This window comes from Tyto alba, unplaced genomic scaffold (genome assembly GCF_018691265.1).
Source record: "Tyto alba isolate M040663 unplaced genomic scaffold, T.alba_DEE_v4.0 Super-Scaffold_6, whole genome shotgun sequence".
Classification (NCBI taxonomy): domain Eukaryota; kingdom Metazoa; phylum Chordata; class Aves; order Strigiformes; family Tytonidae; genus Tyto; species Tyto alba.
In genome coordinates this window covers 43719687-43734437 of record NW_024881327.1, presented here as the reverse complement: position 1 = coordinate 43734437, position 14751 = coordinate 43719687, and the positions used below count along the sequence as shown (strand labels likewise).

At 39.4% G+C, this 14751-nt stretch overlaps 1 protein-coding gene across 2 annotated transcripts in view; it reads left to right on the top strand.

Annotated features, from left to right (window-relative positions):
* Window positions 1–14751, top strand: part of AFAP1 (actin filament associated protein 1) — a 124284-nt gene that overhangs the window by 86405 nt on the left and 23128 nt on the right. For both annotated transcript variants that reach the window (XM_042808314.1, XM_042808315.1), the window contains exons 7-9: window positions 7058–7150; window positions 8695–8779; window positions 12193–12342. In XM_042808314.1, the coding sequence (XP_042664248.1) occupies window positions 7058–7150; window positions 8695–8779; window positions 12193–12342 (328 nt within the window). The remainder of the gene's footprint in view (window positions 1–7057; window positions 7151–8694; window positions 8780–12192; window positions 12343–14751) is intronic.

Genomic DNA, 14751 nt, shown 5'->3' with positions numbered 1-14751 from the left:
AGTTGAGGGGCTGTAATTGAGCAGTGAATCTTTCAGGCATAAGTAGACGTTTCTGCATCTATCATTTTGACAATGTTCACTCAGTTCTGAACTTGTAGTAAGAGGGATTTTTTGCCCTGAAGAGATAAGAAAATCAAGGTTGTGACTGTATCTGGTTATCCAGAGACCCTGCAATACTCCTTGTAGGGCTGTTAATCTGGTTGTCCTACCTAGTTTCCATCTCTGACAACTGCATGTTGTCTCCCTTAAAAGTCTTTGAAAACATCTTTTTTTTTCACTACCTTGAGCTTAGCGAGGGGAGTCAAATAACTTCTGGGATCCAGTCTTACTGTGGACTGAGTTTTACTGGAGAATAAACTACTGACAGAGCTCTTCTTTTACCAGTTTAAATCAGCACAAAGCTGAGCTTGTAACTGTAAACATTGTGTGGCTCGTTTTACTTTCTATGGGAAATTCCAGCTGGAGATCTCAAAACACTTCATACATTACTTTCTTGTCTTAAGTAATGTTCCCCAAAGAGGTTATTATCTCCATTTTGTAGCTGAGTAGAGTCAAGTGCTGAATGATCATGCCTTAGAACTGAGTGGAAAAAGTGTGTTTGGGGATGCATACTCAGTACAGGTGATTTCCATATAGTGATTATTAGTTTATAAGTAACTTCAGGAACATACTGTGTCTCAGGATGGTTGGCTGGGTTCTTTCTCCGCTACACATCATCACCAGCAGTGAGGGCTTTACAAACTAAATTAAACCTCCAAGGACTTACACCCCCAATTGTCTCAAAAAGATGGTTTTAGATACCTTGGTTCAAATCACAGCAAGGTCAATATGTTTGCGTAAGAGCTATTTAAGGCCTAACCTGGACATGTGATGGACCGAGTTGTGCATGAGAGCTTTAACCAGTCTGCAGGGCTGCTGACTGCATGCTTTGACAGAGCCAGACGACCCCAACTTGGCTGTGAACCGGAGTGTGTGTGTGACCGGCACCACGGAAAACAACACATTACTAAAAAAACCCAAATGAATATGTAAATTAAAAAAAAAAAAAAAAAAAAAAAGAAAAAAAAAAAAGCAACAAACCAGCAACAAACAATGCACCAGTGAATACAGAACCACAAGCATCCTATTTGCTTATTTTCTCAGGGAAAAGTTTGCTTTAGGTTCCTGGCTAAAATCACAAATACAAGCTGTAGCAGATCTCAGAGCAGAACCAAGGTGGGCTGAGACTTGGTCCCCTGCTTTCACCACTAGATAGTATTCCTCCTCTCTCCTACTCACAGGTTTGGATGGAAAAATGTTTTAAATCATACCTAGCTCAGATTTATGGCCTAAAGTGCAGTCTGCATCTCTGCACTGCCTGGGCTGGGGATGCAGCATCCCTTGCACAGGGTGCCTCTGCCTTAGCAGCAGCAATGCCCCCAGCCACCCAGTGCCTCCTTCCTGGGCTCTGCCCCATCCAGTGGCCATATATAGTAACTGTAATAATGCAGGAGAAACGATACAGGGGTTCGCTTGGTTGAGGATGTCAGCAAAGTATTTTTAAGGGGATATACAGGCCCTAAAGATAGACTTGCTGGCTGTTAGTCTGCTAGGATTTCATCTCCACTTTGCTCAGGCAAATGGCAATAAGGCAGAAAGATTAATCTTTTAAGTCTAGCAGATGCTTGATAATAATGTTTTCCAGTACAGAAGGTAAAGGGGGTTTCTTTTTGAAACTTAAAGCATGGGCTATGATGAGAATAATTTCTGCTTTTCTTCTAATTTATCTAGGTAAAATCCTCAGGGCTTTTCTTCACTGCAAAATGCTACGAGAGTTTTAGTGCTCTCTTAAGGAGGAGATTGACACTAGCATGTGTAGTGTGTAAAGGTCCAAAAGAAAGAGAAAATGATAATTTAGTCATGCCAGAATGACAAAGCGTCCCAGAAAGTCAGTACTCCTCCAGCACTGAAAAAGGAGTGTTTCAGGAATGAGAAATACTGAGTTGTGTCTGGAGTCAAACCTTTTTCCCTCTGCTGTGTTGTACATAAACAGATTTCAGCTTTACCATATTCCTGTCTTCAGAGTTAAGCAGCAGATAAGGGATAGAGCCCATCTCATTTATAGCAATTGCTATCATTTGCAAAACATGTGGGTAGGTGGGGACAAGAAGGTGGGATGGCTGGATGGATTTCTAGCCTGGTTACATATGGAAATGAATCAAATGTGCAGTCAAACTGTCAGCTTTCTCCCTAATCGCTTTTGAACTCAATCATATTAAGTGTGAGCTTCTGTGAGTTTCATGAAAACGTGAGACGATGTAATCACATCCCTGTGGTAAGCACAGCCTGTAACCTGAACTCATCCCACAGTATCCACCAGGAGAAAGGTCTGTAACCTCCTCAAACACAGGACAACTTTCAGTCTCAATCCTTATCAGGTCCCAGAGAGATCAACCACAAGGAACCATCTACAAGTTTAGTACTTTTACTCAGAATTTACTGGGCTTCTGTGTGGTAGGGTCTGGCTGGCAAACAGCTGGCTTTCTGATTTTACTGCATAGCCCATGCTTTTTATCTGAAGCCTGTATCTTTGAAGGTAGATGGGAAAACATAATTTGATTCTTTTGACTTTGCATGTAGAAAGAATAAATGTCAGGCAAGTATTTTGCCTCCAGTCCTGGTATGTCATTTAAAATAAGATGCAAGAATTACAGAAATTTGTAGGTGTGTGCAGGTATGAAGATTTAATAGTAAATGTTAGTGCCTGTGTAGTAAAATAGTTTTAAAGAGAGAAATATTCCAGACACACCACGTGGTGGAAATTCCACTGACTTCGCCCATCATTGTCAATGGCTTGGGGCAGGGAATCTTTCTAGCCTTCTACCTGCAAATATTTCCTCTCTATTCCTCATGTCACTGCACTCAGTGCAATGCACTGGTCTATATCCTCATCCAGCAGGGGATTCAAGACCATCCTACAACATAAATAAAGAATAATATATTTCAGGCTACACAAGCTTTTTCCAGTTCTGCATTTGAACGAGACAGTTCTGCTAATTGAAACATTGTAATGGTAATTCTGGTATTTAAAATTCTTGTGATGGAATAACAGAAGATTATTTTAAATGTATGTAGTTTTGAGGCTGTAAAAAGAAAATGAAAGGTCTTCAGTTTTCTGATTACATTTGCTCATATATTTTAAATATTTGAATACATAGCCTGTTTATGATCTCAGCTGGATTTTCCTGGCAGATCACCCTGTGTGTATATGTAATGTTCAAAGGCATTTGTGGTGAGAAAAAGAGAATGATTTCCTTCTAATGTGTGAGAAAGCTTAAACTATAATGGAGTATACGCCATTACAAAGTATTCTCAGTACAGCCTTCCAGAATATGCCATTTTATTAAAAATAACACATTTGGGGATTCCTTTTATTTGCTTTATAGTTTTGGAGCCACTGAGATACATTTATTCATATTTTCACACATTTCATTGCAATGGATAAAAGTTTGCTGACCTCCTTTCCCCACTCTCACAACTATTTTTAAATGAAAATAGTGATCTTGTGTTTTCATATGACTTCAGGAGATGGAACATAGCAAAAATTGACAAGAACTCTGAGTCTTGTGATTGAAATTATGCAAGTTGGCAACACTGGTGGAATGTTTTATCCTTAAAATTTTGAGTTAAAGTTATAAGCACGTGAAACCCACATTTTTAATAGCATCTGTCTGCAAACGTAATTATAGAGCGTGCATCCAAGCAACTATTATATATTAAAGGCATTTCATCCTGATGAGCTGTAGAAGTATGAGTTTTATGCTATGCATCGAACACAATTACGCTGCACATAGAAGGTGATGAGCAACTCTTTGCCAGAGAACTCCTTGAACCCAAATGAAGTGTTGGATCCTTGAATATGCATTTACTTCGAATCTTGCCACAAACTTCCATTTGACAGTGTGTAATTTTTTTTAATCAAAATCTAATTACAACCCAATTAAACACTTGAACTTCTCCTTAAATATGTGAGGTATGATAAGAACAGGATTTACTTGAGTGCATGACTTTGCACATACTATTCAGTTAGTGCTGCCAAATCATTTCCCTCTGTTCTGTCTGTAACTCCCATTACTATCTGTCTCTGCCAAAATTAACTTACTGTGTGGTGAGAGCAGATGCTGAAAATATGAGCCATTGAGTAAGGGTCATGCAAAAGACAGAAATGAATGTTCCCAGAAACTGTACGGTCACATTTCTGCAGGAAGAAAACAACAGCATATTTATACTGAGGACCAGCAATTGAAAATAAAACAACACACTTAAAAAGAATTCTTACAATTTTGGGGAAATTAAGGCTATGTTTAATTCTGAGGTGCAAATGGTCTACAAAAGATACATCTAAATTTTCTGTTAAAAAGGACACAAAGTGCCATGAAATACTGTTCTTATGTTTCTGGGACAAGATATAGGGAAGGTCAGACAGTCAAGAAGGCATGCTGAAATGTTTCAAGATGCTAGCTCAGAAATAAAAATGTAGGTTCATTTCCCCGTGCTGCTTAGAATTTTTTATGTGACATCGAGTTGAGTGATTTAATCCTGCTTTTGTTCCTGAGTTCTCCAACTGTAAAGTGGGGCTGGTGCTCTTTCTTTTTTTATGGCGTTTAATGCCTGTAATTTATGACGTGCTCATGAGCTGTAGCAATAGGGTCTTTGTAAGCCCATAAACATTTGTTTAGCTTCACCCTTAAAGGGAACTTCAATGCTGTAAAAGGACTGTTTGGTGCCACCTTTAGCTCTTTAACAGTTTCCACATCAAAATTGTTCAATTTGAAACTAAAAAGATGTTGTTTGTTGTTTGGCTTTTCCTCTCCTTGAAAGAAATCTGGATTTTGACAGTTAGCTAATTGCTGTTTTCCCTGGAACTAGGAGTTTTCAGGCCAGATCCTCCTCTCTGCCAGCTAGGTGTGCTGTAAACACTGTAAAGGGAGGTGCTGGATATGTAAACACATAAATGTACATGTAAAGAGGAAAGTTTGCATAGCTAGTGGTAATGCTTCCAGCAGAGTAGGATGCCTCTCCTAGCTCGCTTGGCTCTGCTGTCCTTGCTCGGCTGCATGGCTGTAATCAGTGGTGTAGAGCTCAGCAGCCCTTGTCATGACTCTGGATGGAGAGTTAGGACCTGTTCTCATCAGCACAAGCAATTTCAGACTGATAACAGGCTGGTGGTAACCTCACAAGAGATAAAACACTTAATTATGTACATATGAATCATCAAATGCCTTTTCTCATCAAGTATTTTTACATTTATATAATTTCAGGTTTTTAAGTTATCATAGAATCATAAAATCATAGAATGATTTGGGTTGGAAGGGACCTTACAGACCATCTAGTTCCCACCCCCCTGCCACGGGCAGGGACACCTTCCACCAGACCAGGTTGCTCCCAGCCCCGTCCAACCTGGCCTTGAACCCTTCCAGGGAGGGGGCAGCCACAGCTGCTCTGGCAAATCTGTGCCAGTGCCTCACCATCCTCACAGTAAAGAATTTCTTCCTTATATCTAATCTAAAGCTACCCTCTTTCAGTTTAAAACTGTTACCCCTTGTCCTATCACTACACACTCTGATCAAGAGTGCCCCCCCCAATCTTTCCCCTTTAAGTTAATTGCTAATAAGTAATTAGGCCCCCTTTAAGTACTGGAAGGTTGCTATAAGGTCTCCCCAAAGCCTTCTCTTCTCTAGGCTGAACAATCTCAACTCTCTCAGCCTGACCTCACAGGGGAGGTGCTCCAGCCTCCTGATCATCCTCGTGGCCTCCTCTGGACCCACTCAAGCAGGTCCATGACTTTCTTATGCTTGGGGATCCAGACCTGAACACAGTACTCCAGGTGGGTTTTTAGGAGAGTGGAGTAGAGAGGGAGAGTCACCTCCTTTAACCTGCTGGTTGGATTTCTGGGCTGCAGGTGAACATGGCTGGATCATTTTGAGCTTCTTGTCACCCAACAACCCCAAGTCCTTCTCTGCAGGGCTGCTCTCAATCCACTCCTCACCCAGCCTGTATTTGTGCTTGGGATTTCCCCAACCCATATGCAGGATCTTGCACTTGGCCTTGTTGAACTTCATGAGCTTTGCAGGGGCCCACATCTCAAGACTGTCAAGGTCCCTCGGTATGACATCCCTTCCCTCCAGCATATCAACTGCACCATACAGCTTGGTGTCATCAGCAAACTTGCCGAAGGTGCACTCAATTCCACTGTCTGTGTCACCAACAAAGATGTTAAACATCATTGGTCCCAATACTGACCCCTAAGGAATGCCACTCATCACTGGTCTCCACTTGGACATCGAGCCGTTGACCGTAACTGTTCGAGTGCAACCATCCAGCCAATTCCTTATCCACCCATTGGTCCATCCATCAAATCCATGTCTCTCCAATTTAGAGACATGTTCTTCAAATTTTATCAAAATCTCAGTGAATTCCAGGTTCTGGATTTTTCTTCAACTTTTTAAAAGTAGATAATGCCATTCCCATTTCCTTCAAGTGCATTTACATTTACTTTGTAAATGTGCAAGCATAATACAAAAATGCCATTAAATACCCCTGTGCAGTATTAACTGTAAATTGATTAGCACTTAGTTAGTTCTCCAATAGCAAAAAAAAGCAGCAGCTGGGTAGTGTCTTATGCAAAACTCTCGTCCTTTGACTTGTGGGACCTTGGATTTGATCCCATTTTTTCATCACTGTAATGAAATTAATTTGATGGTGTCAGCTGAGTTCATATTGCAAAACTAGCACATGAAAATCAGCAGCACTGTTGGTTTATTTACTCAGGAGAGTCTTGGAGCTTTCCTTGTCTGGAAACTGAAACCTTCCACCTCTAGACATTATGTCTCCAGTTTGTACGTGAAATGACTTAGGGACGCAGTGTGGAGAAGTTGGTGTAGTGGCAGCCTGCCTGACACTTGCCAGCCTAAGAAATTTTTGCGTGATTCTCCTTCCCATCTTCCCTCCCATTCTTATACAATTTCTCTGATTTGTATTTTATGAATTTTCAGCAATTTTTGTCTTGTCTCCTAAGGTTATCAAAGATGTGTGCAGCAACTGTACAGGAGCTGTAGATTCCGATGGGCCATTGTCTAGTTCTCCAGTACACAAGGCAGAGCTGGAAAAGGTAAATTTATGGAAATTATGAATGCAAAATTCCTTATGATTACTTAATAGAGAGGCACCACTAGACACTGGTTGTAAATACTTGCTGACTGTTGCTACTGTTTTAGACTATTAGTCTCCATGTTGTTTTTGTTTGTTTGGATATGTGCACACATACGACAGAGTTAAGACTTCTGCCATGTCTATTCATTTGTTCACAAGCAACCATCAGACTGGCTTGTATCTATTAGCAGCTTCTCTTTAGCCATTTTGAAGGATGAAGACAAAGTAGAGCTGATCCATGTGCTGCGATGAAGAGTGGCTCTCTGTCAAGTGTGAAGAGCAAGCAGGGATGTGAATAGCTGAAGATTGTAGAAAAGTTTTAAGGGAAAATCTTTATTTTGGGGAATTTAGTTCTTGAAGAGCTCCCTGGGCTTGCTGAAGTCACTGTTTTGGCAGACCTTTTCAAGCATTCGTGCCTCAATACAGAAACTTGGCTATTCACATATGGTTGTCTCTGCTGCCTTGACTCAGCAGGATATGAGAGTGAGAATTAGGAAAGAGAGCAGCTCTGCAGTGAATGATCAGTACATTGCCAGCACCAATTTAAGCCCCTACTCTGTTAAGGCATCCATGTGAGCCTACCCTTTGCCAGCTCTGCTTAAATGTCCCACTGCAAAGGTTTTGTCACCAATTTCCTGACGGCAAGTTCTGCCCCTGTGGCGGAAGGATGCTGCTGTCGTTAGTGTTATGTTGCTTTGGATCTGGGAAACCAAGAGCAAAGCATGTTCCATGAGAGCTCAGATCTCCTGATTTCACAAGGCAAAAGCTTGCATGCTTGTGTTTGCATGCTTGCACATACCTACACAGTATTAACAAAGTAACTAAAAATGTCATAAAATAGTTGTTTTCTAAAATGCATGCCATAAAAAAGTGTAGCATTTGTGTCTCATCTGTTTCTGTGATAATCTGTACATCTTCGTCGTGGCTTCAACACTCATGACTAATATTACCAAAACTGTGCTGACATAAGCTCTGTACTGCTTCATCCCATATCTCATACACAACAATTACAGAAAAATCAGTGCTAAAAATTTTATCAAAAGCCTCTTTTTTTGTACATATTCAAAGTATTGAAGCACCTTGTAGAAATGCAGTATTTTCTGATAAGTTGCAATTGTAAATGCATATATGAAGCTTTATTTAAATAAATAATTTAAAAATTATTCTTACCTGGTCCATGTAATTGTTCATTTCTTAGCAGATTAATAAACAGAAACATTTAGAGTCTAGTAATTCATTAAAAATATATTGTGTATAAGATACTGAATTGTGATTGCTTCACCATTTTGACTACACTTTCAAATATAGACCTATTTTGTGGTTTCTGTGCTTTTCTAAAGCCTTTAAAACTGATTTTGTTACTTTCTTCTGTTTATTTTCCAAGTGGATGAGAGCTTGAAATGTGTTTTACTTCATAGTAAGCATGCTTTTAAATTGACTCATGACACTTCATTTGGCAAAGGTGCCAGCACTGTGTGTCAGCTAATCTTTTTGCCTCTGCAGAAGCTGTCTTTTGAGAGGCCAAGCTCAGATGGGGAGGGTGCTGTGGAAAATGGCATCACTACCGTGTGCAATGGGAAAGAACAAGGTATGTCTCAGATCCAGAGATGCTTGCTGCAAATAATATGTGCACATAAGGGGTGATAGGTAGTGAAATACCTGGCTTTTGTCTTTTAAAAATTGGCAGTAAAGTTTTCGAATATTTTTATTAGGATTCAATTTAACTTGAAGGCTGAATTTTGTCAAGAGTGAATCCTTCAAATTTTGCAGTTAGAGAAGGCATTTGATGTTATTGTGCAGGAAAAATCTATATAACTAGTATAAGGAAACAGAATATAGAATTTTTGACTTGGCCTTTTGTCCCTTCAACAGTGCAGATTTTCAGAGCTTGGGCAACCACTATAAGCAACTAACAGTTCTTTTTAGTAACTGTACGTGTATAATGGTAACATAAATAGTGGGTGTATAGCTTCTAAGCAAAAAAGCTGTCATTGAATACTAGAAGGAAAGAATCATGCATATTTTATATATATATATGTGTGTGTTTATATATATGTATACATACAGATATATACACAGTTTATATATCTGTATGTATACACAGATACTTATGTGTATAAACTGTTATGTATGATTATTTATATTAACATATTAAAATGTATACAATAATGCAATATCAGGGGGTTGTGAGTATATATGTATATAATTTTACATATGCTACTTTGGAGTCATGCATATTTTGTAGTCCTAATAATCTAACAAAGGCAAATCCCAAACCCAGAGGGAATTTTGTCTGAGATATATCTAAAACAATCAATCCCTATGCTCTCTTCCCCATCCCTTTCCCCCCTTCCCAAAGTGGGAGAAATTCTGTGACTTCGTTAAGTTGCCATATAGCAATGGTATCGTTTAGATAAGACATTTTTCTGCAGCTGTCAAGATGAAGGGTAATGTGAGCTGCAGTGAGCACAATGTCAATACTGGCCTCGGTGCCAGCGCTGTCTCGCCTTTTGACTCATTTCCTTTATCTTCTCTTTGGATCATTTTCCAACACTTCCTGACTATACAGCTTTCTGACATACTCCACAGTATGGAACAAAATCAGGTTTTGTGGTTTCCAGAAGTTGTGGTACGTGGTTAGATTTCACCCTATAAAATCTTCTACTAAACTTTCAAAAAACGTGCTAGTGTTTTAGTCTCTGAAACCTGCTGAGAAACAACAAAAGCTGTGTTGTCCGTGATGTCCAAAAGTGCCTGGTGACTCAGGTGCCCCACGGGAGGCATGCTGATGGCATGTATGCTGCTGGAAAACCAGCCCAGCTTAGATGTCTCAAGGAGGGTAATTAAAAATACCACTTGTTTTTGAAAATTTTGACCTTCAATTTGTAGTAATAAAAATAATAGGCATTAATGACTGCATGGTGGTTAAAATATCCCTGGCATAATCTTAAGGGGTTCTGGATGAAGTTACACTATTTTTTAAACAACGGGTAGGAAACGCTTGAGGGAGTATGTGGGAAGGGGCCTCTGGAGTGTGGTCATCACCAGCCGTCACCCGCCAGCCAGCCTCTGCTCTGCTCTTAACCAGCTGCTCATTTTGCTGTGAGGAAGGAAAAGAAAAGAAAAAGCTTTTGTGAAAAAAATTACTGGCAGTTAGGCAATCAGTATATTCTTTAGATTTGAAAAGATTAAGTCATGAAGGCCTTATTTCTGTTGCCTCTCAGTTCTGCAAGAGGATAAAACAGCAGTGTGAAGGGAAGATAGGACAGAAAAACAAAAAAACAAAAAATCACTGCAATGGGCTTATTCCACTGTCTGTTCATGCTGGTGAGAATGATTCCTTCGGGATTTTGTCTGGGGGAGATTTTCTCAGTCTCTGGCTTTTTTCAATGTTTTGCATCTCCTGCCCACTCAACAGCCACGGTTGGTCATTGGCTGCCGCAGCATGGGACAGAAACCTGTGTGCGGGCAGATGCTGCCTTCGGGGTGTCCCACAGGCGGGGGTGACAGGAGCAGATGGGACAGGTGGCCTTCCTGCCTTGAACGTGGGAGCTCATTGCTTGTTTAGAGGGCACAATATAAGTTGTGAACACCCTTCCCTTAGGGAGAGAGTTAGACCTCTGCTTGCAGACACGCCTTGCTGTATTGGAGTTTGCTGGTAAACACCTACCCATGCCTGAAAAGCTGCCATAACCCCTCAGCACCGCACACAGCAGGTGACAGCTTTGTACAGTCTTGGCTACAGATAGCGTTTCTAAATAACGTTCCATGAGTCCTAACAATTAAACTAAATATGATAAATTATCCCATTGTAAGTCCCAAACTGCTTCTCCATTTTCCATGCATTCTTCTTCTCAGTTCATCAATTCATATATAGTCATTTCTCATTTTGTCCCTTTTTTCCTCAGTTTACATAGGTCCATAACCACTAAATGTTACCTGTTCTTAAGGGAATTGATATGCCAGGGATAAAGTTACAACAGCTCAATCAGTAACTATCGTAAATGTATTTTTCATCAGAGTCATGTATCAGGGCAAGTTGATGGATATTTTTTCTGCCCTGTCAGTTAGCAGAGACTTTTACTCTGCTGATGGAATCCAAATTAGGCCAGTGAATGCAATTTCTGAAAGTTTACTTTGTTTGTTCTGTTTTGCAAATAGAAGGTCTTTTTTTCTAATTCTGTTTAATCTTAGAAACTATATTTTTTAATTTGTTAGGATTTTAGTCAGGTAAGCACTTTTAAAATTTTATCCATAGCTCTTGCCATGTTACATTCAGCAACTCAACATGCCTCAGTGAACAGAGCCATAATATTACTAGTATTGTATTAAGTTAATGGCAACAAAGACAGGATGTTAGCAAAACACCTCTTTCAGCAACACTTTTTCTTTTCAAACCTTCATGGTCACAGAAAGTGCCAACTTCTAACCGTTGAATACTTATACTGATCCCACTAATTTAATTGTTAATATTTAAATTTTAAGTCTTGTCTTTCTAAAAGGTCCATTCTGATAGCATACCTTAATCTGATTGTACATGGCAGGAGTATTTTTGCTAGGCAAGCATATTCTGTCTTTGTTATGTACTCAACTGTTGGAGTATTTTGAGGTAAATGTTTAGGAACAATAAAGGATTGTCTGGCCGGATTTTTAATCTTGTGCATATAAGCTAAATTTTTATGCAAGTACCTCAGTCATTCTGATAAATTAGATGATGGCTGCTGTGGAAAGAGGCTTGCAGCTTGCTTAGATCAAATTAAATTAGAGGCTTGATTGTTGTTTTCCTTATCCTTCTGAATGCCATGATTTTTGTGGTACAAAGGTTATTTATAGGCATCTGCATTAGAGAGGGCATGTAAAGTTTAACTCATTGCAGTCTGCAACTTTTGTACAAATGTTCACTTTGCACAGGTTTGTCTGAACTCCTATTTTACTCAGGTTCTCTTCTTATTATTGGTTAATTCTAACACACTAAAATGCACACTTTTACTTTCTTAATAGTGAAGAGGAAAAAAAGTTCAAAATCAGAAGCCAAGGGCACTGTGACTAAAGTAACAGGGAAAAAAATAACGAAGATCATTGGTTTAGGAAAGAAAAAGCCGTCAACAGATGAACAGACCTCATCAGCTGAAGAAGATGTTCCAACTTGTGGTAAATGATTTTTCTCCTTGAGTCTTAAATGCACATTGTAACTAAAACTTGATAAAATTCTAGCCTAGAAATTCCTCTAAAATTGCTTTTACTGCTATAATTCTTCCCCCAACATCAGAAGGATGCACTCAGACTGAAAGAGGAGTAGAGCAATCAAGAGTTTATCTTTTGAAAAGAGACTAAAAGAACTTGACTTTTTAAATAAAATGGTGGCATAGGCTCAGAATTAATATCATTGCTGTTTGCAAAGGTGAGGGGGAGGAGAAGTGTGAACAAAAATCAGAGAGAACAAGATCTTTTTCCAAACAAATGGATGTAAAATGGATATAGGGTTGACTATTAAATTAATTTAGGTTAGGAATTACAAGAAGGTTCTTGGGAAGAGATAAAGTCTTTTATGGTGGATTGTGGTGAGGTTTTATGGGATAGCAATCAAGACAACAGTCGACTGGCTTCAGCCAAAGTGATTTAATTTTGGGTTCTAAATTGGTACATATTGGGAAAGGCTTGAATGAAGTAATAATTTTCTAATAAGCTGTTTTAACTCCTAACATTGATCACTCCATATGAAAGCTGTACTGCATGGCAGCATCAAGAAAATATATAAAAGGGCATGCAGAAAATGCTTAAGTTTTGTATCTTAACTGTTGAAATTTGCTCACAATTTAGGACTGTATGCAATGCACTTAGCTGATGTCCTCACAGCTCTGGTATTTTCAAACAAAGCAATGTATTTATTTTCTCCTGTTTGCCTTTTGGTGCTCCAGTATTAAGTAACACTTCCATACATGAATAAGGTTGAACCCACCCTTTTCCCAATTCCTTCCAAAAAAAATGTCTATAGAAAGCAAGCCGTGAAGCAGTTGTACCTGATTCTGAATATCAATTTGCCTTTTCCTCTGTTATTGACTAGGAAGATTTTGTGAAACCCAGAAATCTATGATTAGGCAGCAGTTGGCAGAACTTATCAGTGCATGAAGTGTAATAGATGCTTGCCCAGTGTGAATGACCAGACCCATGGACCACCAGCGAGAACTTCATAGATCACAGGTGGCTCTCAAGCCACACTTTGGGAATCATTCACACAAGCAATCTTTTATTAAATAAGTGTATGTGTGTGTGTATATCTATATCTATATATCAGCTAAGTACAGATGTAATTTATCAACCAAAAGAACAGCTGGGAAAAGCTGTATCCAGCCAGATGCATTGTCCGAAACATCTGGCTTCCATAAAAGCTCAAACTTCCGGGGTCTCATACTCCATTGATTAGTCTGTATTAAGTGAGACATTAACCACAGCTGTACAGTCTAATTCATAGTATTTCTATCATTATTTCAGATATGAACATAAATACAGCCATTACTATTGCCTGCATTTGGCTCTACTCAACACCACTTGCAGATTTTATAGGAAAATATTTAAGTGTCTAGGCTTTGGTCATTGCAGAAAGTCTTTGCAGAAGGAGTTTCTCACCACCAGGAATTTGGCTCAGTTCAATGCCCTCTGGGAGGCTGCTCCATAGTTGAAGGCTTTTTCACTTTCGAAGGCTCTACCTCCCATGAACAAAGGGAAAAGCCCAACAGGCCTACAGGGGACAACCAGCTAGAGTGGAAACAAAAACCCACCTGCACTTGAAGTCATGGCAAAGCTCTTCCCTACAGCATCACTGGGTTTTGACTGCCTGGGCTAAGCTGAAGTGCTTATGCCCCAACTGGGACACACTCAAGTCATTTTGGTCATGTCAACTGTTGAAGATTTAAGTAGGGCTATGTGGGAGGAAAAGCATGGATTCCTGCTTAGTTCAACTGAAGTAGGAGGGTTTGGAAGAGCTTTTCTGGAGATGCATTATGAGCAGAGTGGAAAAACAAGTACTGTCTGAAAAAGACTCTCACTCCAAAACAAGCCAGCTGGCTTGCACATGAAGGGTTTTCCATTTCTAGGGATTATAGTATAATGCACAGCTATACACAGTTTTGTTATGAAAGGAAGGAGAAGAGCTGAAGAGTGTGATCATCACAAGGAGCCAAAATCAAAGGATAGTGCATATCCTCCTCTTTTTATGACACCTTCCAAGATGTGCGCAATTCTGATCTGCTATATCCTATCGGATCAAGGTTTGACATTGGAACCACACTGTTGGAAGGAAAACCCAGAAAAATTAATGATAAGTCATAGTTTTAATGCAAACCAAAGAGATAGCTATCCAACAGGATTAAATGAAAATCAGACCTGAGATAGAAGACAATTTTTTTACATAAATTCTGGCCTGTGCAAGATATCATTTGTTTCCCTACTCAGCCTGTTTGGAAGCAGCAACATACTGACTTCATGTACTGTTCATAATGTGGAAGCAAAAGCAAAAGATTTTTTTTTTCTTCATTCTCAAAATAAGTAAGGCAGAAAAAT